This window comes from Dromiciops gliroides, chromosome 2, assembly GCF_019393635.1.
Source record: "Dromiciops gliroides isolate mDroGli1 chromosome 2, mDroGli1.pri, whole genome shotgun sequence".
In the NCBI taxonomy this organism is placed as follows: Eukaryota; Metazoa; Chordata; class Mammalia; order Microbiotheria; family Microbiotheriidae; genus Dromiciops; species Dromiciops gliroides.
The window spans coordinates 518,692,575-518,716,921 of NC_057862.1; the positions used below are offsets into that span (position 1 = coordinate 518,692,575).

At 39.2% G+C, this 24,347-nt stretch overlaps 1 protein-coding gene across 1 annotated transcript in view; it reads right to left on the reverse strand.

Annotated features, from left to right (window-relative positions):
* The window catches only part of BLK (BLK proto-oncogene, Src family tyrosine kinase), a 53,901-nt gene extending 31,823 nt beyond the window's left edge, over positions 1 to 22,078 (reverse strand). Inside the window, exons 1-4 of the mRNA XM_043985370.1 lie at positions 21,976 to 22,078; positions 4,146 to 4,266; positions 2,592 to 2,643; positions 1,494 to 1,587 (exon numbers count right to left, since the gene is read on the reverse strand). Of these exons, the coding sequence (XP_043841305.1) occupies positions 1,494 to 1,587; positions 2,592 to 2,643; positions 4,146 to 4,262 (263 nt within the window). The 5' untranslated portion in view covers positions 4,263 to 4,266; positions 21,976 to 22,078. The remainder of the gene's footprint in view (positions 1 to 1,493; positions 1,588 to 2,591; positions 2,644 to 4,145; positions 4,267 to 21,975) is intronic.
* Positions 22,079 to 24,347: the final 2,269 nt, after the last annotated feature.

The window sequence follows — 24,347 nt, forward strand, 5'->3', positions numbered from 1 at the left end:
AGGAGGAGGAGCTAGCTGGCCCCATATATAGGAACTGCTCTGTCACAAGGTTGGGACTTGAAGGTCAAACTTCCAGAACAGAGCCTTCAGAATTTGATATGAAGGGGAAGCAACATAGCTTAGTGGGAAGAGTGCCGGATTTGAGTCAGAGGATGGCTCAGCCATTCACTAGCTATGTGACTTTGGGCAACACCTTACCTTCCCAAGGCATTAGTTCCCTCAGTAGGAAAATGAGGGAGTTGGACCTGACCTTTTAGGCCCCTTCTTCGTCTAAATCTATGATCCTAAGTTTCAAATGGAATGAAATGCTGTTTACTTTCCCTTTTAGAAACTCAGTGTCATGATCAATCTGGTGACTCTATCTATCTATCTATCTATCTATCTATCTATCTATCTATCTATCTATCTATCTACCTACATATGTGGAGTAGCAGCAGCAGAGTATGGTGGGAAGTGCTGCAAGATGGGCACAATGGCTAGAGTGCTGGCCCGGGAAGACCTGAATTCAAAATAAGCCTCAGATACACAATAGCTGTGTGACCCTGGACAAATCGTTTAATGTTACTCGCCTCAGTTTCCTCATCTGTAAAATGAGCCAGAGAAGGAAATGGCACATTACTCCAGCATCTTTGCCAAGAAAACCACAAATTGGGTTATGAAGCATCAGACATGACCGAACAACGACCAAATCTGGGTTTGAACACTCATTCTCGCCCCCTCACTATCTGTGTGATCTGGGGTATATCACCGGACCACTCCTTGCCCCAGTTTCTTCATTTGTAAAATGCTGGGGTTGTACTACATAATCTCTGAGGTTCCCTCTAGCTCTAAATCTTGGGTCCTATGCTTTACTACAGAAGTTGACGCCCTTTTGCATTGGCAAAAAGTAGAAGTAAAATTTGAAAAAGATAAATGAGGTCAAATTGTCTTATTTTTATTTCTAAAAGATAATTTTATTAACATACAATAAAACGTGATCTTTTACATCTTTTAATTTGTAGGTCACATTATTCTAAAAAGCAAAAGAGATTCTGTACAAACCAGACATGTTTGTGACACATTTTTGTGGAATCATTCATGAATATATGAGTCAGGAGCTTCTGGCCTGATTCCAGGTAATTAGAGCAAAACTACAGGGATTAGGGGAGAGCTGTCTCAGGAGCTCACCAAACACAAGCATGCCAGGCTAGGCAAGTCCTGTGGTGTATGGGATGTAGTGCAATGGGATGTTGCCTCTATAACATCCAGGTTGTTTATTCTCACCTAAAGTGGATACGGAACAAGGAGAAAATTCAAACTACAGGGGGTAGAAATGAATGAATGGAAACCAATCTCCCAGCAAGACTCTGGAGGACAAATGGTAAATTTGGACAACATTGAAGGAATATCTCTCCACTCTCCTTCAACACCCCCCCGCTCCCGCCCCTGCCCCCGCAAAGGCAGGTAAGCTGGCAGGAGACTCCCTGTGTGAAGTGGCATTCTGGGAAACATACTTCATCAAGATTTGCAGCTTCTCTCCCCTCACCACCTTCAGGTCCCGATCATTCACGACTTCATAATCCCACAAGGCAACCACATAGTGCTCCTCTGCAAAAAAAAGAAGAAATGTCAGCTCTCTGGGGTTTCTGGAGCTATGGCAGGAAGAGAGAGAGGGGCTTATAGGCTGAGTCAGGATTGGGTTCCAGGAGAACTCTTTCAAAGTTGTGATAAGGATGCAGAGAGCCTGCAACTAGGCTGGGGTGGCCAGAGCTTTGCTCAGGGTGCTGAAATTAGAGGTTGATGAAATAACTTTCAACAGAAAAAAAATTAGAGTTAAGCACCTAATTAGCCCTACCCCTTACCCCCTACCCTCCCCACAAAGCAAAAAAATATAAACAGGAAGTTACCAAATAGTTTGCTTCCTTCCCACTCCACCCTGAGGCACCTTAGCAGAGCTCCTTTTTGGTGTGGCCTTCTCTTTCTTGCTCCTTCCTTTGTTCCCCTGCTCCAGAATTGGCCTTGCTGTGTCCAAAGGCTCTCTGTCCATTGAACTTCCTAGTGTGCTTCATGCCCCAGATACACAAAAATTACACCTTGCTTTGTGTCTTGTGCTATCTATTCTACCTGACCTATTAAGGAGTTTCTGCACCTGACTTATGCCTGGTCTCTGATTTTGGCTGGCACAAATTTGGTCAACTATATGCTTGTTGTCACCTGATGCATAGTTTTCTCTAATGTACTATCTCTCAGCCTGTTGTGTGCTGTTCTTTTTTGGAGAAGCCCAACTTCTCTCTGCAATACAAATTTCCCACTGTAGGAATTAGTTTCCCCACTCTGACTTTCCCCTATGAAGCCCAGAAAGTCTGGGAGAATGGGTTTTCCTTGGTCTTAAAATACATAAGAAATCCCACAATGAGGATTTGTACTGAGTTCTCAGTGTCTGGGTTACAACAGGAACCTTGGGAAATGAGGGCGATTTGGGCTGAGTCAAGCAATGAGGCTCAGGTTGAGAGCTCCCTCTATGCTGACTGCCAAAAAAAAAAAAAAAAAAAAAAAGAGGACAAAGCAACAGGGCAACATAGAAGCCATGCTACCAAATCTAACATTTTTACCTTGATCAGGACTTACAACAGGGGTTGGCGTAGTAAGATGATTGAAGACAACCTTTGGCAGAAACAAAAAACCCAATGGTTAATTCACTGTTCAGCAGCTTGAACAAGCATTTATTAGTTGCTTACTATGTTTCAGGTGCTGTTCTAAGCACTGAGGATACAAAGACAAGGCAAAATCAGTTCCCTCCCTCAAGGATCTCACATTCTAATTGGTAGAAGAACATGTAAATAAAAAGGTACATCCAATATACATACAGAGTAGATGGACAGTGATCTGAGATGGAGGACACTCACTAACTGACTGGGAAAAGCAGCATGACTCCTACAGAAGTTGCAATTTGAGCTGAGTCCCGCAGGCAGCCACAAGCAGAATCTAAGAGGTAGTAAATGTGAAGAAGGGAAAGCACTCTAGGCTTGGGGGACAGCGGATACAAAGGCAAGGAGTCTGGGGATGGGATTCTTGTCTTGTTTTGTTTGTGAGGAACAGCAAATAGTTAAAACCAGTAACTATGAGTCAGATTTTCTCTATGCCTGGAAGGAAGCAACACACTTTGTAGAGATAAATGATACCAATTAGAGTACAGTAGAAAAAAATGACACTTTGTAGTCAAAGCACCAGGATTCAAATCTTGCCTTATTTGCTTCCGTGACCTTGGTCAAGTCATTTAGCTGACCTGAGTCTCAGTTTTCTAAAATGAACAGGCTACAAGGGAGAAAATAAAAGACGTAAAATAGCAAACAATGAAAATAATTGCTGACATTTATATTGCATCTCCTGCCCGATGTCACCCATTAATCCTCATGGTTATATGGTGATGATCCTAGGATCTTCAAGGCTCTGATATCCATAGGTTCCAGCAGGTCCTACTAAGCTAAAAAAGACTTTAAGTAAGGAATGGGTGACATCTTTTATGTTTGTCATCTGAAGACGATCCTAGCTCAATGTGCAAAGAGTCTCTACTACACGAGGGGATTAATTTTTTGGCCACAAAAATTCACATGGACTGTCTATTAAGGCATAGAAGGCTTTTGTTCTGCATCAGTGGAAGGAAAAACCACACCGAAGCAATCATGGATCTTTGGAAGCATAGTGTGGAGATATATATGGCATAATGACAGATATAGATGCATATATATGCATGCATACACAATATATGTATAACGGCAGCTATGTATATATGTATATGTGCACATATAGACATATCTGCCATTTCTTCCATATTCTACTTCCATAATATATCCATAAATGTATAAGTATATAGGTATAAATACATACATATATTTATACTTTCTCTATACACACCTATATATCTGCTATTACTTTCATGCTATGCTTCCAAAGATCCCCCCAAATATATAATGCATGCATGTATATATTCACATATAAATATACCTGTTCCTAGGGATACCCTTAAAAGGAGGGAGAAAACTCCTTGTTTTAACAAGAAATTCACAGTGAGTATCACCATGGGGTTGGAGGGAGCTGTTCTTTCTCCATCCCTCAGCCTCTGACTTAAGCTTGGATGGAAATCAGGAGCTAACTAGTTCACTCACCAATGGAGGCAGAGGTGGGGGAGGCTTATTAGGGAAGGCGATCGAAGACTCCTTCTCAAAATTCCACCAATTCTTTCTTTTCTCCTTAGGCAGTTTTTTGCTGCTCACTACTCCCATCCTGCTGTTATGGTGAAAGGACAGATAACAAGAGTGTTAGATCACTGGGGTGGGTGCTCAGTATTCTTCTCCACATGCACTAACCTTCCCCCAAAGATTATCCATTTAAGACGGAGCACTGATCTGGGAGGGATGCTGTAGGCCAAGACTCAAATCCTAGCTCCATCTCTTTCTTTCTTTCTTTCTTTCTTTCTTTCTTTCTTTCTTTCTTTCTTTCTTTCTTTCTTTCTTTCTTTCTTTCTTTCTTTCTTTTTTGTGAGGCAATTGGGGTTAAGTGACTTGCCCAAGGTCACACAGCTAGTAAGTGTCAAATGTCTGAGGTCGGATTTGAACTCAGGTCCTCCTGACTCCAAGGCCAGTGTTCTAACCACTGTGCTACCTAGTTGCCCCTTCCATCTCTTTCAAGAGCAGAGAGGACTGAGGCCCAGAGAGGGAAAGTGACTTGTCTGGTGTCACATAGAAAAGCTAGAAAGAAGACTCAGGAATTCACTTGGAAATCAGCATCACATTTTATCTTGGATTGACAAAACACTTTTCAATATAAAACTTTTTGAAAGAAGACTCCATAATTTATGGGAAGAACATTTAATAATGAACTGGGAGTCAGGAGAACAGGGTTTTAGTCATTGACCTTCAAATGATTGGCTATATGACACTGGACAAGTCACGATCTCTGGGCCTCAAATGTCCTCTTCTGTAAATTGAGAAGGTTGTTTTCACTGTCTTGCAAGGATTCTTACTCTTCTAAATCTCTTAACCTATGAACCACAAAGCTTAGCCTAAGCTTTTATTTTGTGATCACTTTTATTATTCATGCTTTTCAGGATGCTCAAGGTGCTCTTTTTTTTAAAGGGTAAGGATGCTTGAAATACGCTTCACCAGAAATATATGTGTTCATTTAAGAATTGTATGGTTGTGTATACTGGAGAAAATAATATGGTCAGTAGCAAACCCCTTTGAACATATGTTTACTCTCTGAGAGCCTTGGAATAAATGTACACTATAATATCACTTATCCCCAAGCCATGACCTTGAAGTTGGTTCAAGGATTATTATCCTTACTTCACAGATAGGGTAATGGAGACAGTCAATCAGAAAGCACTAATTGAATGTACTATTACTATTACTACTACTACCACCACTATCACCACTATTACTACTACTACTACTACTACCAGCACCACCAACATCACTACTACAACTCCTACTACTACCCCTACCATACCACCATCACCACCAATTATCTCTCTTTTGTTGTTTTGTTTTGTTTTTGTGGGGCAATGGGGGTTAAGTGACTTGCCCAGGGTCACACAGCCAGTAAGTGTCAAGTATCTGAGGCCGGATTTGAACTCAGGAACTCCTGAATCCAGGGCCGGTGCTTTATCCACTGCACCACCTAGCTGCCCCAATTATCTCTTAATATGACTATTATCTCCCATTTATATAATGCTTTAAGGTTTTTCAAAGCACATTTCATTCTCACACCAACCCTAGGGGGTATTCCCATTTTATAGAAGAGGAAACTGAGGTTAAAAGACATATAATGACTTTTGCAAGGTTATTCAGGTACTATGTGTCAGAGGCAGAATTTAAGCCCAGGTCTCCCTTATCTCCAGGACCAGCATTCTTTACACTTATGCTTGGCTGCCTCTGGTGAACAGGAGACTCATTACCTCACAAAAGTAGTCCATTCCATTTCACAGGCCAAGAGTTCTGAAATGGGCATGTTCTTTGATAACAGGAAGGCTTGAGTACAGAACTTCAAATAAGTAGCTAAATAGTGGAACTTGAAAAAAGTTATTTCTTCATTATTCATTTCCCCTTCACAGCTAGGTGGGACAGCTAGGTGGGGTAAGGAATAGAGCATTGGCCCTGGAGTCAGGAGAACCTGAGTTCAAATCTCAACTCAGACACTTGCTAGCTGTTTGACCCTGGACAAGTTACTCAACCCCAATTGCCTTAAACATCCAGGGTCATCTCCAGTTGCCCTCATGTATATTTTGCCACTGGACCCAGATGGCTCTAGAGGAGAGTGAGGCTGGTGACTTTCCATAGCCCTTCCTCACTTAAATCCAATTCACTGCAAGTCATGACATCACCTCTTGATGCCGTGGACCTCTTTAAGAAAGAACAACAATCAACAACCCCTCCAAACCCCTCTCATGTCCTGAATTCCTGTTTCATAGTTCCTTAGCTCATAGATTTAGAGCCAGAAGGAACCCCAGATCTAGTCTAATTCTTTCATTTTATAGATGAAGAAAGTGAGGTCAAAAGAAATTTAGTGACTTGCCCAAGGTTGCATAAGTAATTAATTGGGACTCGACCTTCGGAAATCCTTTGTTCTTTCCATTGAAGCACACTTGATAACTAGGGCTAAAGAAGACTGCAAAGATTCAGGTGAACCTAGGCTTTTTTAAAATTCCAAATTCAGTGTTCTGTCACAAAGTAGTTATATGACCTAGGACACAAAATATGGCATCTTTGGATATTATCCACAACTATAGAATGAGGATGATGCTACTTGTTCTACTCACAGACTTGGTGTGATGAAGGTGCTCTACGCCCATAAAGCCTTACAGACAAGTGGACTGCTTTTGCTATATAACTATACCATATTTCCAGCCCTTAAAAGGAGGAGCGACACCTAGCCACACCTAAAAGAAATGATATCTATCTCTGTTCAGTTGTTTTCAGTTGTGTCTGACACTTCATGCCATTTCCTTCTCCAGCTCATTTTAGAGATGAAGAAACTGAGGCAAACAGGGTTAAGTGGATAGAGTGCTGGGCCTGGAGTCAGTTAGACTTATCTTCCTGAGTTCAAATCTGATCTTACTAGCTGTGTGACCCTGGGCAAGTCACTTAACCTGCCCTCTTCCTACATTTCTAGTCTTCTCTCTATGCCCTCTCTGCCCAACTTTCCTTGGAGATTCCCTTCCATCTACTTTGTATATATCTTGTATATACATGATTGTTGTTGTTTGTACATAGTTTTTTACATGTTGATTTCCTCATTAAAAAGTGAAGGGGGGGGGGCAATCTAGGTGGTGTAGTGGATAGAGCACCGGCCCTGGAGTCAGTAGGACCTGAGTTTAAATCCGGCCTCAGACACTTCACACTTACTAGCTGTGTGACCCTGGGCAAGTCGCTTAACCTCAGTTGCCTCACCAAAAAAAAAAGTGAAGGCAGGGACAGTGTTTTTGTTGTCATTTGTATCTCTATCATTTAGCACAGTATCTGAAATATATATAGGGTAGGGAGTACAATATAATTATCTCCATTCGACAGATGATTAAATGAGTCTTAGAGAGGTAAATGGCTTGCCCAATTTACCACAGTTAGTAATCCATGTAACCCAAATCAATCTTTTGGATCTGAATACTTATTTGTAGTCCATTCTCTCTATAGCATCCTCTTTAATCATAAATCCTATCCAGCAGCTAGGTGGCGCAGTGGGTAGAGTGTTGGCCCTGGAGTCAGGAGGACCTGAGTTCAAATCTCACCTCATATACTTGCTAACCGTGTGACCTTGGGCAAGTCACTTAACCCCAACTGCCTCAAACATCCAGGGCCATCTCCAGTCATCCTGATGTATATCTTTTGGGGGGGGGGGCAAGGCAATGAGGGTTAAGTGACTTGCTCAGGGTCACACAGTCAGTAAGTGTCAAATGTCTGAGGCTGGATTTGAACTCAGGTCCTCCTGAATCCAGGGCAGGTGCTTTATCCACTGCGCTACCTAGCTGCCCCCCTGATGTATATCTTGCTACTGGCCCCAGATGGCTCTGGAGGAGAGAGTGAGGTTGATGACTTTGCACAGCTGCCTAACAAATCCAATTCACTGCAAATTATAACATCACCCTGATGTCATGGTCCTTTTCGAGAACAAAGGGCAAACAGCAACAAATCCTATCCCAATAGCACCCAACCCCCACAACATACACTGTAGCTAGTCTACCCATAACTTCCAGATGTATAATTAACATCTGTGTAGCATGATGTAATGGAAAATATGAGAGAGACTGTTGGCTGGAGTCCCCATTCCTGCCTTCATTGGGAACAGTAGGATCAGCATTTGTCCAAGGTACTAGAATAAGAGCCAGAAAAAAAAGTCTTTGTGATGGAGAGGGAGGAAAGGGTGCAGCTACTAAGAAACATGTATGTCACCAACCCGGATGTTTCTTGAAGCTTTCCATCCCTTTTTAGCAACTGATATTTCCATAACACTTTGTGGTTAACAAATTGCTTTCCATTATCTAACTTGATCATCACTTCAACCCTGTTGGGGAGACCATACCTTCATTACTTATCTGTAATATGGGAGCTATAACACCCACAGTAAGAGGTGAGGTGATAGATTCATTAAATTCATTGATGGTCCCTCTCCTTTAAATCAATTGCCCTAAGCAACTGCACACATCACTGAGATGAGTCTTGGGAGAGATATGAAGAAAACAGCAGTGGCCTGTGCCAGTGTACTTGGGAGAATGGAGCACAGAAATGGAAAGGGGTGCCAAAGATGCCGTGCAGAGTCTACAGGAGTTTTCTCCTGGATATACCCAGGCCTCTGGGGTTTTGGGGAACAGGGAATGAAGAATGATGGCATTAGCACATTCCCTAGACTCTTTAGGGGTGCCAGGGAGCAGGGATAGGACAGGTGTATCACTACAAAGGCCAGCGCTATTACTTCATGGATTAGAGCCAGTAATGAGATAATGTGTTATGAATGTAGGCAGGGAAGGCCCAGTGAGGGTGGGAGGCAAGTGCAACTGTGGACTTTTCTTTCTTTGCATAATGAAAGGGGCATCCACAGGTGTCTGTGTTGGGCTCAGGGTTGAGGTTTGAGCTGCTCCAAAGCCAGAACATGGTGTGCATTAATAGAGGAGAAATAAGTGATGATAGAGTGCCATCTTAGTAGGAGGGGCTGAGTTCCCTGTCCTAGTACGGAAGTGACCAGAAGCATCCTGTCCTCAAACACTCTGCAATTTAGTAGGGAGACAAGACTCGGATGCATATCATTCTGATACAAGATTGCTTATTCCAAGCACTTTTTTTTTTTTGTGGGGCAATGGGGGTTAAGTGACTTGCCCAGGGTCACACAGCTAGGAAGTGTCAAGTGTCTGAGGCCGGATTTGAACTCAGGTCCTCCTGAATCCAAGACCAGTGCTCTATCCACTGCGCCACCTAGCTGCCCCCCCCCCCCCAAGCACTTTGACTAATCTAAGGAGGAAAGGATGACATTCAAAGGTTTGTTCACAGATGTCTTACTTGGCCTATAACTAAGGATTAGGCTTCTCCATGGTATGACCCTGGGCAAGTCACTTAACCCTTATTGCCCCCCAATAATAAAAAAAGAAAAGAAAAAGAGAAGAGATTAAATTCAACAAGAACCACGAGAAAGAAAACAATAGGGAGAATGAACAGTTTGTGAATGGTATAAATGGAGTGGAAAGGAGGGGGAAAGTTATCATTTGAACAGTCTCTCCTTTGATTGGCTAGAAATCCCTGGTTAATTCACTTCAGTCCCAGCCTCCCATTTGCATCCTGTCTAGTACTAAGAATCAAAAAATCAACTGCATGGTGTAAAATGAAGGGTGGTGACAGAGAAGGCAGGTCAAGGTGAGTATTGAAGAGGTTTTTGAAAGTGAGGGAAGAATTGTTTATGGGGAGAGCCCTGAAAGAAAAGAGAGTTTCAAGATTCAAGGAATATTAATACTGGAAGAGGGGGCAGCTAGGTGGCACAGTGGACAAAGCACTGGCCTTGGATTCAGGAGTACCCGAGTTCAAATCCAGCCTCAGACACTTGACACTTAACTAGCTGTGTGACCCTGGGAAAGTCACTTAACCCTCATTGCCCTGCAAAAATTAAAAAAAAAATACTGGAAGAGGGCTTAGGGAAAATCTAGTTCAACTCTCCCACTGAACAGAAAAGAAAAACAAGGCCTTAAAAGGGTCAAATGACTTGCCCAGAGACATGCCACCAATATGGCAGAACTAGGACCTTTGTTTCCAGACTCCCAGGCAAGCATTCTTTTCACAATTCCATATTCCCTGAGAAAGTAAGGAAGCTGGATCTGGGCTAAGGAAGGAAACCTTAAGTTTACCTACTGAAATGGAGGAAGAAGTTGGTTCAGTCATTGTCAGAGTCAGGAATGCTCAGGCCTTTGTGTGACTTGCACAAGGTTTAGAAATTACAGGTCCTAGTCAATAGACTAGGCCCATTGGCCTTCATTGTATCAGAAGAGACTTGGATTATAAACCAAAGCAAAGAACCATGGAGCATCGAGAATAGAAGTTTTAACATTAAAAATGTACATTTCTTCTGCCTTTCCTAGGAGAATGAGGGGATTTGGGCCTAGAACACCATATACACTGTCAGATATGGTGGTTATGATAGACTAGGGGATAAGGACAGTTTTATATTTAGAAATTACTATGATATAAAAACCAAAAAGTATCATTAAGATTTTTCTTTTTTTTTCTTTTTTTTTTTTTTGCAGGCAATGGGGGTCAAGTGACTTGCCCAGGGTCACACAGCCAGTAAGTGTCAAGTGTCTGAGGCCGGATTTGAACTCAGGCACTCCTGAATCCAGGGCCGGTGCTTTAACCACTGCGCCATCTAGCTGCCCCCTCATTAAGCTTTTTAAAAAGTACATTTATAAAAAAGGTATTAAAATATCATTTGGCTGTGTCCTCCTGAGATACTTATTAGCTCTGTGGCCCTTGACAACTCACTTAATATTTCTGAGCCTCAGTTTCCTCATTTATAAAATAAAGATGTTGGATTTGATGACCTCTAAGTTCCCCAAAAATCTATGATCCTGCATCCTATGATCATATGATCCTCCCCCTCATCCCACTACCACCTGGTTCTGTGCCTTAGAGAAAAATAAATTCCGAACATTTTATATTTTCCATAAAGAATGTATTAATGGTGGGAGAAGATATGGTATGGTAAAAGATACAACTTTATGAACCCTAATTTTGTTTATCTTGTAAATGTAATTTCATGCACTGTTCTTATTCTCTCTGTTTAATGTCAAGCTTTGAATGTATAAGAACAGGAATAATGGAGAGTATGTACATCATTTAGTCTAAAATATGAAGCTGAGTGAGCCTCAACGTTTGAAATATTCTCCACTATACCGCAGAGCACCTTGGTGAAGTATGGTTAGAAAAACATTCCTTTTTGGACTGACTGCAGAATCACAGGCTGATCTGGGTTGTGAGAGACCTCAGTGATTATCTAGTTTAACTAATATCCCTAAAAGAATCCCAATGATTACATCTCACCAATGATTATCTAGCTCCTGCCTGGTGAGCTCCAGTGAGGGGTAACCTCCCACCACCTGAAGCAGCCTGCTTTCTTTTTAATAACTCTCAATTGTCCAATTGTCTTTTTTTAAAAAACATCAAGCCTAAACTTGTATTTTTCCATTTTTACCTGCGGCTCCCGGTTCTACCCTATCCGTTATTAGGGATACAGGAACAATGGTGCAAGATTACTGACCACATGCCAAAACTGCTCTTAAATTTGAGAGGTTTCTATTCTCTCAGACAACAGCAGAAAAGTCAACCTTGGGGCCTCTTTGGAAAACACTACGCTTGGTTGCACGAAAACACAGTAACCAAAGCATTAGTGGATTGTTCTTCTGATGTACCATTAGGCACGTAGGCACTGTGTGTGTATTTTGAAACCTGTCTCTGTGGCGGAGTTTTAGAGGTGGTAGGAACCTTCGAGTTCAATGGGTTCAAACTCTTTAGTAGAAACAGCATGATAAGGTGGGAATGTCACTGATTTAGGAGCAGGAAGACATGGGTCCAAGTCTGCCTCTGGCATTTACTACCTGTGTGATGTTGGTAAGTCATTTAATACCTCTAGATTTCAGTGTTCTCATATGTAAAATAAAGGGGTTGCCTTAGAAGGCCTCTAATGTCATTTTTAACTCTAATCTATGGTACCTTTTTTTTTATAGAGGAGGAAACTGAGACTGAGGAGGATTTCCCGCATCGCACAGAAAATTAATGAATTTCGTTCCCTAAGGAATTATATTGCATTAAGAAAATTCAAGCTCATCTAAAATCAAGGGAGAAAGATACGTTTAATTTGTTAAATTTCCCTCCTATTCCACAGACAAGTGACCTTCCTCATGATTATTCCAAGTTTATTTCTAAGCTAAGGCTGCTTAGCTGAGAAATTTAAGATTGGTCCATAGCCCCAGGCCTAAAGAATAGTCAAATCGAAATTTAAATAGAAATCATCAATAAGGTCAGAAAACTTGGTACTTTACCTGGCCAATTAACCTCCTGGGATATCCCTTTTCCTCTACACTATATATCTACTCTACGTCTCCATCCATACAAGGCAGGATCCTTGTTATTGCTGCAAGTGAGAATTTGCTCCATGACTCGCTGAACAGCTGTAAGAATGCCTCACTCTCTGCTAGACTGTGAGCTCCATTTCTTCCAGTGCACACCATAGGACCCTCCCTGCATACCACCCATGTTTAATCAGTACATATGAAATTGAATCCAACTAATTCCATTCTTGTGAATTCCCAGTTCACTCTGCAAGCAGTTAATTTTTATAATGAGGTTTGAATCAAAGTGCTCAGTCTATTTGATCATACCAGAGGTATCAAACACCTGACCCATGGGCCATATGCCTCCACAATACTCCTGAGGAAAAACCAGATTAAAATGTAATTGGAACAGCTCTTAGGGAGAGGGAGGGGGAAGGAGACCAGGGATCCTTTGGTGATGGAAGAAAAATAAAACATCAACAAAAAATTTAAAAATTTATTGGGAGATATTTGATGAAATAAATAAAAATATAATAAAACAGGAGTCACTATGCAGCCCACAAGGATTCTTATACATAGGCCTTATTTCTATTTGAATTTGACTGCACTGGACTACACGAAGTATAATTTGATGATACAGATCATCAGGATGCTTCCTGTCTGGTCCCTTTTAATCTTTTTCCTTTTTTTCATAAAAACATTCTATATATTTTATTCAACTAACAGGCATTTATTTTCTCTTCCCTCCCTACCTCATTGGAAGACAAAAAAAGAGAAGAAAAACAAAATCCTTCTAAAAAATATGAATAGTCAAGCAAAACAAATCCCCACATTGGCCATATCCTATAGCATAAATCTCATTCTGTACCATGAGTCAATAATCAATTCTCTGCCAGAAAGTGGGAAGCACTCTTCATCATTAGTCCTATGGAATGTTGGTCATTGCATTAATCATAGTTCTGAAGTGTCTCAAAGTTGTTTGTCTCTATGAGGTTGTTGCTATTATAGAAACTTTTCCTGGTTCTGCTCATTTCACTCTGTATCACTTCATACAAGTATTCCTAGGTTTCTCTGAAACCATCCGTTTCATCAATACATGTAACATGACAGTATTCATTGCATTTATAAATCATAATTTGTTTAGCCATTACCCAATTTATAGACAATCCTTTAGTTTATAGTCCTCTGCTACTACAAAAAGCGCTGCTGTCAATGTTTTGTACATAGGAGTGTTTTTCTTTTTTCTTTGACCTCTTTGGGTCACTGATCAAAAGATATGAATAGTTTAGTAAATTTTTAGGAATAATTCAGAACTGCTTCCCAGAAATGGTTGGATCATTTCACACCTCCACCAACAGTACATTAATGTGCCCTACATTTGTCATTTTCATTTTTTTTTTTGTCAACTATTCATTTGATGAGTGTGTGGCAGAAACTCAGTTGCTTTAATTTGTACTTCTCTGATTATTAGTGATTTGGACCTTTTTTTTTTTTTACCTTATAACAATTTAGATCTTGGATTTCTTTCTCTAAAAACTACTGGTTGCCAGGATATATATTCCTCAAGGACAGCTTTAGGGGTTGGACAGGCCAGTGATCTTGGGGGACACTGCTATTTCTGGGGCTCTTTGTTTCAGGGTCTTAGGAGAGATAGTGGTCACATGGTGTTGGTATTCCAAATATTAACCCTTGCTTTTGTTTCATAAAGAACCCATCTCCTTTTCTGGTCATACCATTTATGGTAACTTTGCCATTATCTTTTTTGCAACTTTTATTTTTCTTTTAGTCCATCAGTAGTTGTGTAACTTATTTATTTCTACAAGGGATTTTCATGCAGCTCTTTGAGTAACCTATAATTCTGGTACCAAGGAAATCATGATAGTCTACAATTTGCAGCCATATTATATAATAAAAAGTATATTATTATTATTTTAAAAAAACATTTTAAAATGTTTGTTTCAAGAAGAAACCTGGAGTCACCGAATTTCTGGAACAATTTCACAAATATAATCTAGTCTGCTTTCTTCTTCCTATTCAGTTCTGGACCCAGTTCATTGACCATCAGCAATGTTTGTCTTAGATCTAGTCTCTGATAGACCAATTCTATGGGATGTTCATGTAACTATGCATCATCTTCCTGATAACAGGCATTCTTCACCCTCTTGGTCTTTCTTGTGACCAAACCCTTAAGTAACAATAAATCTCATTTAAGAGGCTCTGTAATGCTATAAACATAATGTCATTCACAAACAGGACTATCTGGTGGGAATCTCTGTTTCATTGAGACTTAGCTGGACATGTGGTAAACAACTTTAGCAAGTGTATGTCTCTCTGTTCTTTCCCTCAGTTGATATTAATAGTCAGAGGACCAAAGAATAAAGTCATCTCTATTGTTATCCCCATGAAGTAATTTAGTATAATTGTAATGTGTATATGGAAGCCCAAAGATTTTCTGAAGATAGAAAAGTAGCTACATGCATAGTTATTTGCATTTTTAAAAATTTTGGGGGGGTGTACTGATGATATAAATGATTTTTCCCAATCATTCATCATATTTCCTTTTTTTCATATATCTCAAGAATGGATTCTTCAATATCCTTAAAAGTGTGTTGTTTCCAGTATAATCCTCCTTTGTGTACATTTGATCTAGTCCATCTATTTCCCCCATTTTTATCTTTATTAATGCCATATTTACTTCTTTGTGTGGCACAGTGGGCTGGGGACTGTGATGTTAGAGACCTCTGTCATGATGAAAAAAATGAGTGTTGTAAAAATCTTCAATTTAAAAAATCTTTTTGCTATCTTGTTTTCAGTTTCATCCACCAACCTTTCTATAAACTTTTTTTCCCCTCCATCTTTTTGCTCTTTTATAAGATGATACTGTTCATAATTTTTACTATCTTCTTTCAGACTTTTGAGTGAGTGGACATTCTAAAGAGGTATTACCTTGGCAACTGGGTGACATAGTGAATAGCACTTACTAGCTATGTGACCCCAGGCAAGTCACTTAACCTGAGGCTGCTTCAGTTTCATCAACTGTAAAATGGGGCTAATAATAACATTTTGCTTCCCAGTGTTATTATAAGGATCAAATGAGATGTTTGTAAAGTGTTTAATATAATATCTGGCACATTGTAAGTGCTTAGTATTAATATTTCTTTTCTTCCTTCCTGACTGCCATATTTCTGCTTGGCATTTCATCATTTTGGTCCTTTTCAAGTACAAAGGACAACAACCAGATCTCTGCTTGGCAAAAAGATTAAGTGTTAACTTGCCTGAGGTATTTTCCAGGCTCTTCTACTTCTTAATTACAGGATTTTTCTTACACCAATTAAGTTTCTCCTAGGAGTAGTGATAATTCATGCTGATGTCTGTTCCTTTATCCATTTATCTTTTTTTCTATAATCAATAGCTTGTTTAAATAGGTTAGATTGGGACTGTTTTAACTGTATGTTTATTATTTGCTTTAATTTGATGTTGATTTTTATTTTTTCTTTAATAAGTTGATGCTTTAACTGTACACAGATAGCTAGCTGATTTGGAAATGATTTCCACATTGGCAACTAGTAATTTCCTGTCATGATATAGTTCATTTCCATTTTTGGTGATATCATTTGTTGTTTGCCACATCCAGCTTGCCTTGTATTTTTCATTGTTTCATGTTTATGATGCCCTCCCTATATTCTCCTGGAAGAAAGAATTCTTCATATGTAGGCATTAAGTTTCTTTGTTCCTATGAGCCTTTGGCCTCAACCATTTATTAATTGTTTATTAAGCCATGTTTCCCAAAATATTTTTCACTGTCCTTCTTTATGTCTAACTTTGCTCAGAAATTCTCTTAAAGTATAAGTTGCTCTAATTTATAGAATTCATAGAATTTCCTTGCATCCTCATCTTTTGCTAACTATGTGTATTCTTGACCCATAATTATGTTCCTAGTAATCTTTTAAAAAATATTCATCATCACGTTGTAGTGTTCAAGTATTATAAGAAATGAGATTTCTTGTGTTCTTTTGGATACACAAGAAAACCAACCCTCAGACTCCCTTATTTTCCCTTCCAAGGAAAGCCTATATGAGATCTTTCTATTTAGCTGTAGCTCCTTTATAGCTTCTCATTTCATTTATTGTAAAAATGTTACGTGGTGCAAGTTTCTATAGTAGTATGTTGTGGTATGAATAGAAAGAAGCAAGTGAATCCAAGAGATACTAGGAAGTTAAAATGAGCAAGATCTGGCAAATGATTGAATATTGGAGGTGACAAGCTGAGTTTGACCCCCTTTGTTATGAATCTGGGGGATCAGAGAAGTGGTGGTACCTTTGCCCGATGTAGACTCAATGATCACTACAATGATCATTACTACTTAATGAGTGATATTATAAGTTAATACTTATACATCTAAAAATTTTTTGTGATCCTTAGTACCTATTCACCTTTCTCAGTTACTCTGACCCTTTCTCTGAAGAAGTAGATGGCTCTGCAGAGTCCAGATGGCTATTTTAAAACTTTTTTGTGGATTTCTATGGACAGATATTGAACCACCATATTACTTGACAGACCATCAGGTACTTCTTTAGTGTCATATACCTATACTTCCATCACACCAGTCAATATCTTATAACATCAAATATTATGAACTTATAATGGCTGCCACATGACTTTGGTAAGAATAATGGGTAGTAGTATCACATTTTCTGAAAATGGATTAATTCACACATTGAAACAAATTTAAAATTTCAACTTAAAGTATAAAGTCTTTCTCCCTTCTATAGGAGAGAGTCAAAGCAACTATCCTTTGAGATGCTGTTTGATAATTTCTGAGAAGGGGAAAGAAAATCTTATTGATGCTTTTGTCAGTCCTTAGTGGTGTGTGTGTGTGTGTGTGTGTGTGAGAGAGAGAGAGAGAGAGCGAGCGAGCAGATGGAATCAAGAAATGTGAGAAATAGGATATTGAGGAAATCAACATCTATTAAATATCCATAAACCTAAAAGTCAGAAGGGTCATGGATTTTTCCTTGCAATTCTGTCAATCATTAATAAAAAAGCTTTGGGTTTGTTTTTTTTTTAAATTCAAGTCAGTCCTTGAAACTCTGCTATTTATTTTAGCAATTGGTGTCATTAATGCTTTTCAGACACTTTTTCTGTGATTGTACAAAGTCATCATCTGAATCATCATATCTTCTGTTTTGTTCTTGAATTTATGCTTTGGAAATTTTTCCTTTGGATAAAAGTTTTTTAGAAGGTCTTCAAAATAGCTTTCAAGTTTTAAACTAGCACTGGGTTCTTCAGAATAAAGTTCATTGAATTCAACATAATTTTTTTGTGTGTGTGTGAGGCAATTGGGATTAAGTGACTTGTGCCCAGGGTCACACAAGCTAATACGTGTCAAGTGTCTGAGGCCAAGTTTGAACTCAGGTCCTCCTGAATCCAGGGCTGGTGCTCTATCCACTGTGCCACCTAGCTGCCCTGAATTCAACATAATTTTTGAAAATCAGTCAGAAATCAGACACAAAATCTTCAGGCTTTGTGTACACTGGGGAATCCACTTGGAATCTCCTCTTGATGTTGGACAAGTCAATTGGCTTTTTAATTCTTTTGTTATAATCAGGCACTGTAGAAGGAACCTGAATCATAAGATTCTTCATGCTTAATTAGCCTGGTCCTTAGAAAGTAAACATAGTCCGTTGCATGGAATGTACTTCAAGTCACTCCTGCATACTTGGTAGAACCTGCTGAGAACGATGATTCCATTGACAAAGCCTTTCAGAACCCAAGTCACCTACATGATATGATGAGATGCTAGAACAAGACTTTCATGGGTATTCAAACTATATAATATCTGTAAAATAATGTTAAATTTGATTTTTGTTTAGGAAGATTTGCCTTTGGCAAAATAAAACAGTAATGCACTAAACATGACTTAGTAGATATGGGCAGGGGTGTGCTGGTAAATGCTTAACAATCAACTCTATGGGAAAAAATGTAACTACAAATATACTTTTCAGTTTAATCTGAATTAAATACAATCAACAAAACAATAAAGTCCTTATTTGTAGCATTTGACAATTTCTGAGGCAAAAATTGTCACACTGAAAACTTAGCATTTGTGCTGACTCTTAGCTCCTAGATATGGGTGTATGTGAGAAGAACTAGTGAAATTTTAATAGCCAGATAGTCTTGGAACCTGTCTGCTAGGACAAGTATGATAATAGAGACAGAGATAGAGATAGATATACACATACAATAACTTTACTGAAGTACTTGAATGCTGATGGCACTCTTAAAGGGCAATTAGTAGTCATTTTAACCAATATCCAAGCATTCAAAGAGTTTTCCACCTCTCCACTGAAAGCAAGGAGGTGAATTTCATCACCTGTACTCCAAGATCGAAATTGGTTTTTACAGTTACTTAGCCTTTGGCTTCCTTTTAGCATTCTTCCAATTTATATTACTGTAGTCATTGCATATATTATTATTGTATTATGGCATATAATATTTCACTACACATTAGTTCTTTTCTGAATTCTTCAGATTTATTGTTTCTTTTGGCACATAATATTCCTTTACATTCCATTATGCTGTAATTTATTCAGCCACTACTGGATCAATCGGCATTACTTTGTTTCCACTAATTTATTGCACTGGTGGTAGGATATTTTGCTATATGTGCTGTATATATAAGAAGTCTTTGACTTCCTTGGGAGCATATGCCCAGTTGTAAGATCACCCAGCATCTTTTCCATTGCACAAGACTTCTAATCCTTACTCCACTGAGCCATTGATTCCCCAGAGCTAAAGTCTCCTATGAATGCAATTCTCTAAGCCTACAAGCTGTTAAAAATGCATAACTGTGCATCACCTTTTGTGTCTTTTCATGTGAATAGCTAATAAATTATTCTTTTAGATTTGACTGTGATTCATCTGCCTCTGGATTAACTGACATTTCTTTGCACTATGTGATGCATTCATTATATGTGCATATTCTTCTTGATACAATTGTGGGGGATATGTGGCAACATCATCATAAATATCACCTCGTTGCTTTGCAGATAAAACTTCTGAATGGCCCTTAAGTTTATTTTCCCCCAAATATGCCATCTCTCATGAGATCCTTCAGACGATCTATCCATTGATTATTCTATACTTCCTACAGGCAGAGTTTAGAAAAGGAAAGACAGATTCTGAGATACTTAGTCACTTACAATTAAGTTTGAGGAAGACGGATGAAAATTTAGGCTTGAAAACGTTAGCTCTATTTTGCCTTTTGAACCATATCAAGTTTTCCAAATGGCAAAGACAAAAAAAAGAAAACAATAACAGACCCCTGACATTTCTGGGGCAACTACATAGCTATAAATACAGATATAATTTTTGCTCTTTTGAACCTTTGCTGAGGGGACAGAGGTTAGAAATTTATTTGTACTCATTCTGTATTTTTGTAGGGACACAGGAAGAGGTTGTTTATACTTAGAAGATCTAGGACTAATAACTACTTCAATCCAGAAAACTCAACATTTTCAGGTTTTCCCCAAATACATAAGTCGAATATATCCATCATTTTCTTTTAAGTAAGTTTGAGGTCCAAGATTTAGATGAAGAACAAACTCAGGAAATAGTTGTTAACATTCTAATCCCAGAGGTCAATTCCAAAGAGCCTAAACTGGGAGTTAGGAAACCTGGATGACTGTACTACTTATTATTTGTAACCCCCTGGGCAAGTCATGTTCCCTGCCTATACCTCATTTTTCTCAACTGGAAAATGGAAGGTGTATGGGTAGAGATAATGCTCTTTTCCCCTACCTTGAAGGATGTTTGTGAGAATCAAGTGAGATGATATGAAGTAATTTGGAATAGTAAAGCACTACATAAACATGGGCCATCTCCATACTAGAGTATTTCAAGGGCTAGAATGACTGACCACCTAAATCTCAACTGGAAGCAGTCCAGCATAACTGCTTAAAAAGTCAAAATAATATTTTCCCCCTAGCAATTACCCATGGCAATTTCCTGAGGCATCTAAAGAGCAAATGAGAAACTATTATGATAGCACATGTTTATGATAGCATTGGAATGAACTTCATTGCTTGGAATGCTATAAACCACCTGGTACCACTCCAAGCTAGGGATAAGGGAACCCCAGAGGTCTACCAGCTTTTAGACCATCCTCCTGGGGATAGGGTGAGATAGATTGAATTTCTACTTACTAGATATATAGTCCTGTGTTTGGGACACAAAAATTTGGGGCATTCTAGGTCTATTAAAATTTTGCATATTTCCCTGGGTATCTGAGGTAGTCAGATAAGTTAGCCCTGAAGTTCCTTCTGTCTCTTCCTCTAACAGACTCAAATTAGCTGACATTCTAATTTCCTTGGTGTTAGAAGACCATGCGTAAGAGAAGAAAACCATTCTATCTGGAACCAGGAGGATTCCAAGTATTCATACCATCTTAGGGCTGTCATGACTGTGTGGCTGCATATTTCTTACGCTGGAAACTTCTTCCTCTCTGTTACAGAGAACTTGATACTTAGGCACTACAAAGAAACTAAATATTTATCAGCTGAAGTATGGAAGGTACACCCAGATGGCAGCATCAGGGTCATAGGCAAGTTCCAAAAAACTAAACATATCCTGAATAATGCTGAAACACAGTATTTTCCAGCATTTTCAAGAATAAGGTGTATATCTACCCAGAGCCTAATTATTGCAGTCCTAGGAAAACATTCTTCATTCCTCAAGGTCAAATATGGGGCCTAAAGAGTATCTTTGACCCTCATAAGATTCAGGGAATTGGGTATGACAGGCAAAAGGCAGCAGAAGACAGATAAGAGCGTCCTGGCTTGTGCATGCCAGAGGCAGAGCCAGCTCTGCAAAGACAAGAGAACATCTGAGATAGAAAGGGGTCTCACTGGGGCTATATTATCCTATAGACATAGTAGGTCTTGGACTCTAAAATCATCACTATAGATTCATATACCATAGTGCTCATTGATAAAAGAGCTAAGAGGCATAATAGAGTTCTAGACTTGGATTCGGGAAGACCTAAATTCAAATCCTGATTCAGACACTTACCAGTTGTGTGACCCTAAGCAATTCACTTACACTCTCTGAGCCTCAGTTTTTTCATCTCTGAAATGGAGATAATAATAGCACTAACTTCTCAGGGTTATATGTGAAGTGTTTTGTAAACCTTAAGGGGTTATATAAAAGGTAGCTATTATCATTAACATGTCACAATGTCCCACTTATATTTTTGTGAAAGTGAAATAAAATCATTCAACATAAGTCTGATCACCCATCTACCCATGGAAACTGCTACACTTATTAAAAGGCATCCACTAAAGACCCTCGGAAGCAGGAGTACCAAAAATCTTAATTTGGCTCTAGGTCTCATATAAAGCAGTTCCCCACTTTCCTACCTCTCTGATGTACTGAATCCAGTCTCACTTGATCTTGGGAAAAATAGATGGAAGTTCAAGTCTCAAATACAATAGGTTATCCTCTACAAGGACAACATTCTTCTTCGTTCCTTAAAGCCAAATTTGGGCCTCAGAGATTATATCCATGACCCATTTAAGATTCAGGGAAGGTACTGACCAGGTGTGAGAGGCAAAGGGTAGCAGAAGACACATGAAAGAGCCCTGACGTAAATACAGCTAAAAAACCCTGCCCTACAAGCAATCCCAGCCCCACTTCTTTGTCCACCACTGTGGCTTCCTTCCGGGTGGGTGTACAAACAAACCCAATTGGTCGGCTTCTGAAATGTCTCAGAAAGAAATAGCTCAACTTTCCTTAGCCATGGGGAAATCTCACTCTGTAGCCCCCAAAGAATTACATATCAGATCATAGAATTTTAGACTTAGAGGGGCACTTAAAGAGAATTTTGTCCATTGCCTTCACTTTGTGGGGGAGGAAACTGAGGCCTAGCAAAAGGAAATTATTTTGACAAGGTCATATGGGATTTTTTGTGGCCCCCAGGCTAGTGTTTTTGCCAATACATTTGGTGATGGATGTGTGTGTGTGTGTGTGTGTGTGTGTGTGTGTGAGACACTGAAGGCTGCAATTGAGATTTTCAGAATTATCATTTGCATCAATCAGTATACCTCAAGAGCAAGATGTTCTGATATGGGTGTAGTCTGATATGCTTTGCCACATATAACTCAGGCTCTATTACGCATTTTGTGATGAGTTCTATTTTTATCATTTTTAAATCAGCATTTTCTATTCCAATTTTAATAAAAATGACAACTCTTCTCCTAAGAGAAGGACTTCAGCTGTTACCTATGGTTCTTTCTCCTCAAAAGGTCCTATCACATGGCACTTTCATCCTGGCCAGAGAGTGCTTTAGCTATCAGCCAAATTTGGTTGTAACAAAGACCAGTATTAAAAAAAAAAACTCCATGTAGCAAAAATATTTTCAGGTCTGGCTGATGGTTGACATCCATGAATAATACTACAAAATCCCAGTATAACTAAGGAACCTTTCTAGCCCTTTGGAGTTGATTGCTAAGAACCGTCTGCAGGTCATACCTAATGAGTGTCCATAAATCATCTACACCAATCAAGTCCAGAGACCTTGAGGTCCAAACAAAATTATAGGAAAATATATGTTCAATCTCTCTGGCAATTGCAATTTAGCTCAGGGAAGAGATGATACCAGCTGTTGAGATGGAATCATGCTAAAAAATAATCCTGATTTTGTGGGCATTGGTACAACTTTCAGTAATTCTGTTCATACTCCATCCCCATATTAGTAAATGGTCTTTATGAACTGCCATGGCCAAAACTAGTATCAACCCTAGGGTGATGAGATTTTCTGTATTTCTCTAGGTTGGTCCTTGGGAGAGAGGCACATGGTCTTGTTACCAGGACTAAAAGTCCATCCAGGTAAGTAGGACATGGCAGAGCTCAATATAATCATCAAGATCCCAGAGTCACTTCTATACCACCAAATAAACAATCAACAGACCTATTGAGTCTATTGACTTGAGTACTTGAGTACTATTGAGTACCTATATTGTGCTGTCATTCTTCTAGGTGCTAGGGTTAGAAAGCCACTTTTCTTCTTGAGCTTCAGTCCCCCAATCCCAGCCCCATTTCATTATCTGCCACTGTGGCTTCCTTCTGGGTGGGTGTGGAAACAAACCCATCAGTTGGCTTTTGAAATGTCTCGGAAAGAAACTTTCCGAGCTCAACTTTCCTTGGCCATGGGGAGAGATTTTACTGAGCATTTTCATTCAAATCTCACTCTGTAGCCCCCTAAAGAGAAAAACAAAAAGGAAACCATCCCTACTTTGACGGAGATTATATTCCAATGATGGGACATGGAAAGGGGTTATCAACAGAAGGCAGAATCATTATGAAGTCTGGAAACGCTGTAGGTCAGGGCTCCCGAAGACGTGAATTGTGATTGATTAGTCAATTACATGCCACTTATCTAGACATAGGATCATAGAATATCAGAGTTGGAAATTACCTTAGAAGTGATAAGAGCTAAAGTTAGAAGGGGCCTTAATTATCAATTAATCTAACTCCCTACTTTTACAGAGGAAAAGGTTAAGTGATTTCCCAAGGTCTTCTGCCTCTAAATTCAATGTTTTTCTTACTATATCTAGTCCAGCCCCCCATTTTATAAAGGGAGAAACAACTCCTATGGTGGATAACAATAATAATAATTATTATTATTACTATTATTTTATTTATTAATTGTAAAATATGAAGCATTTTCCTTACAACAAACTTCTGAATTAGGTTGAGGAAGTATTATCTCCCTTTTTAAAGATTGGGGAAC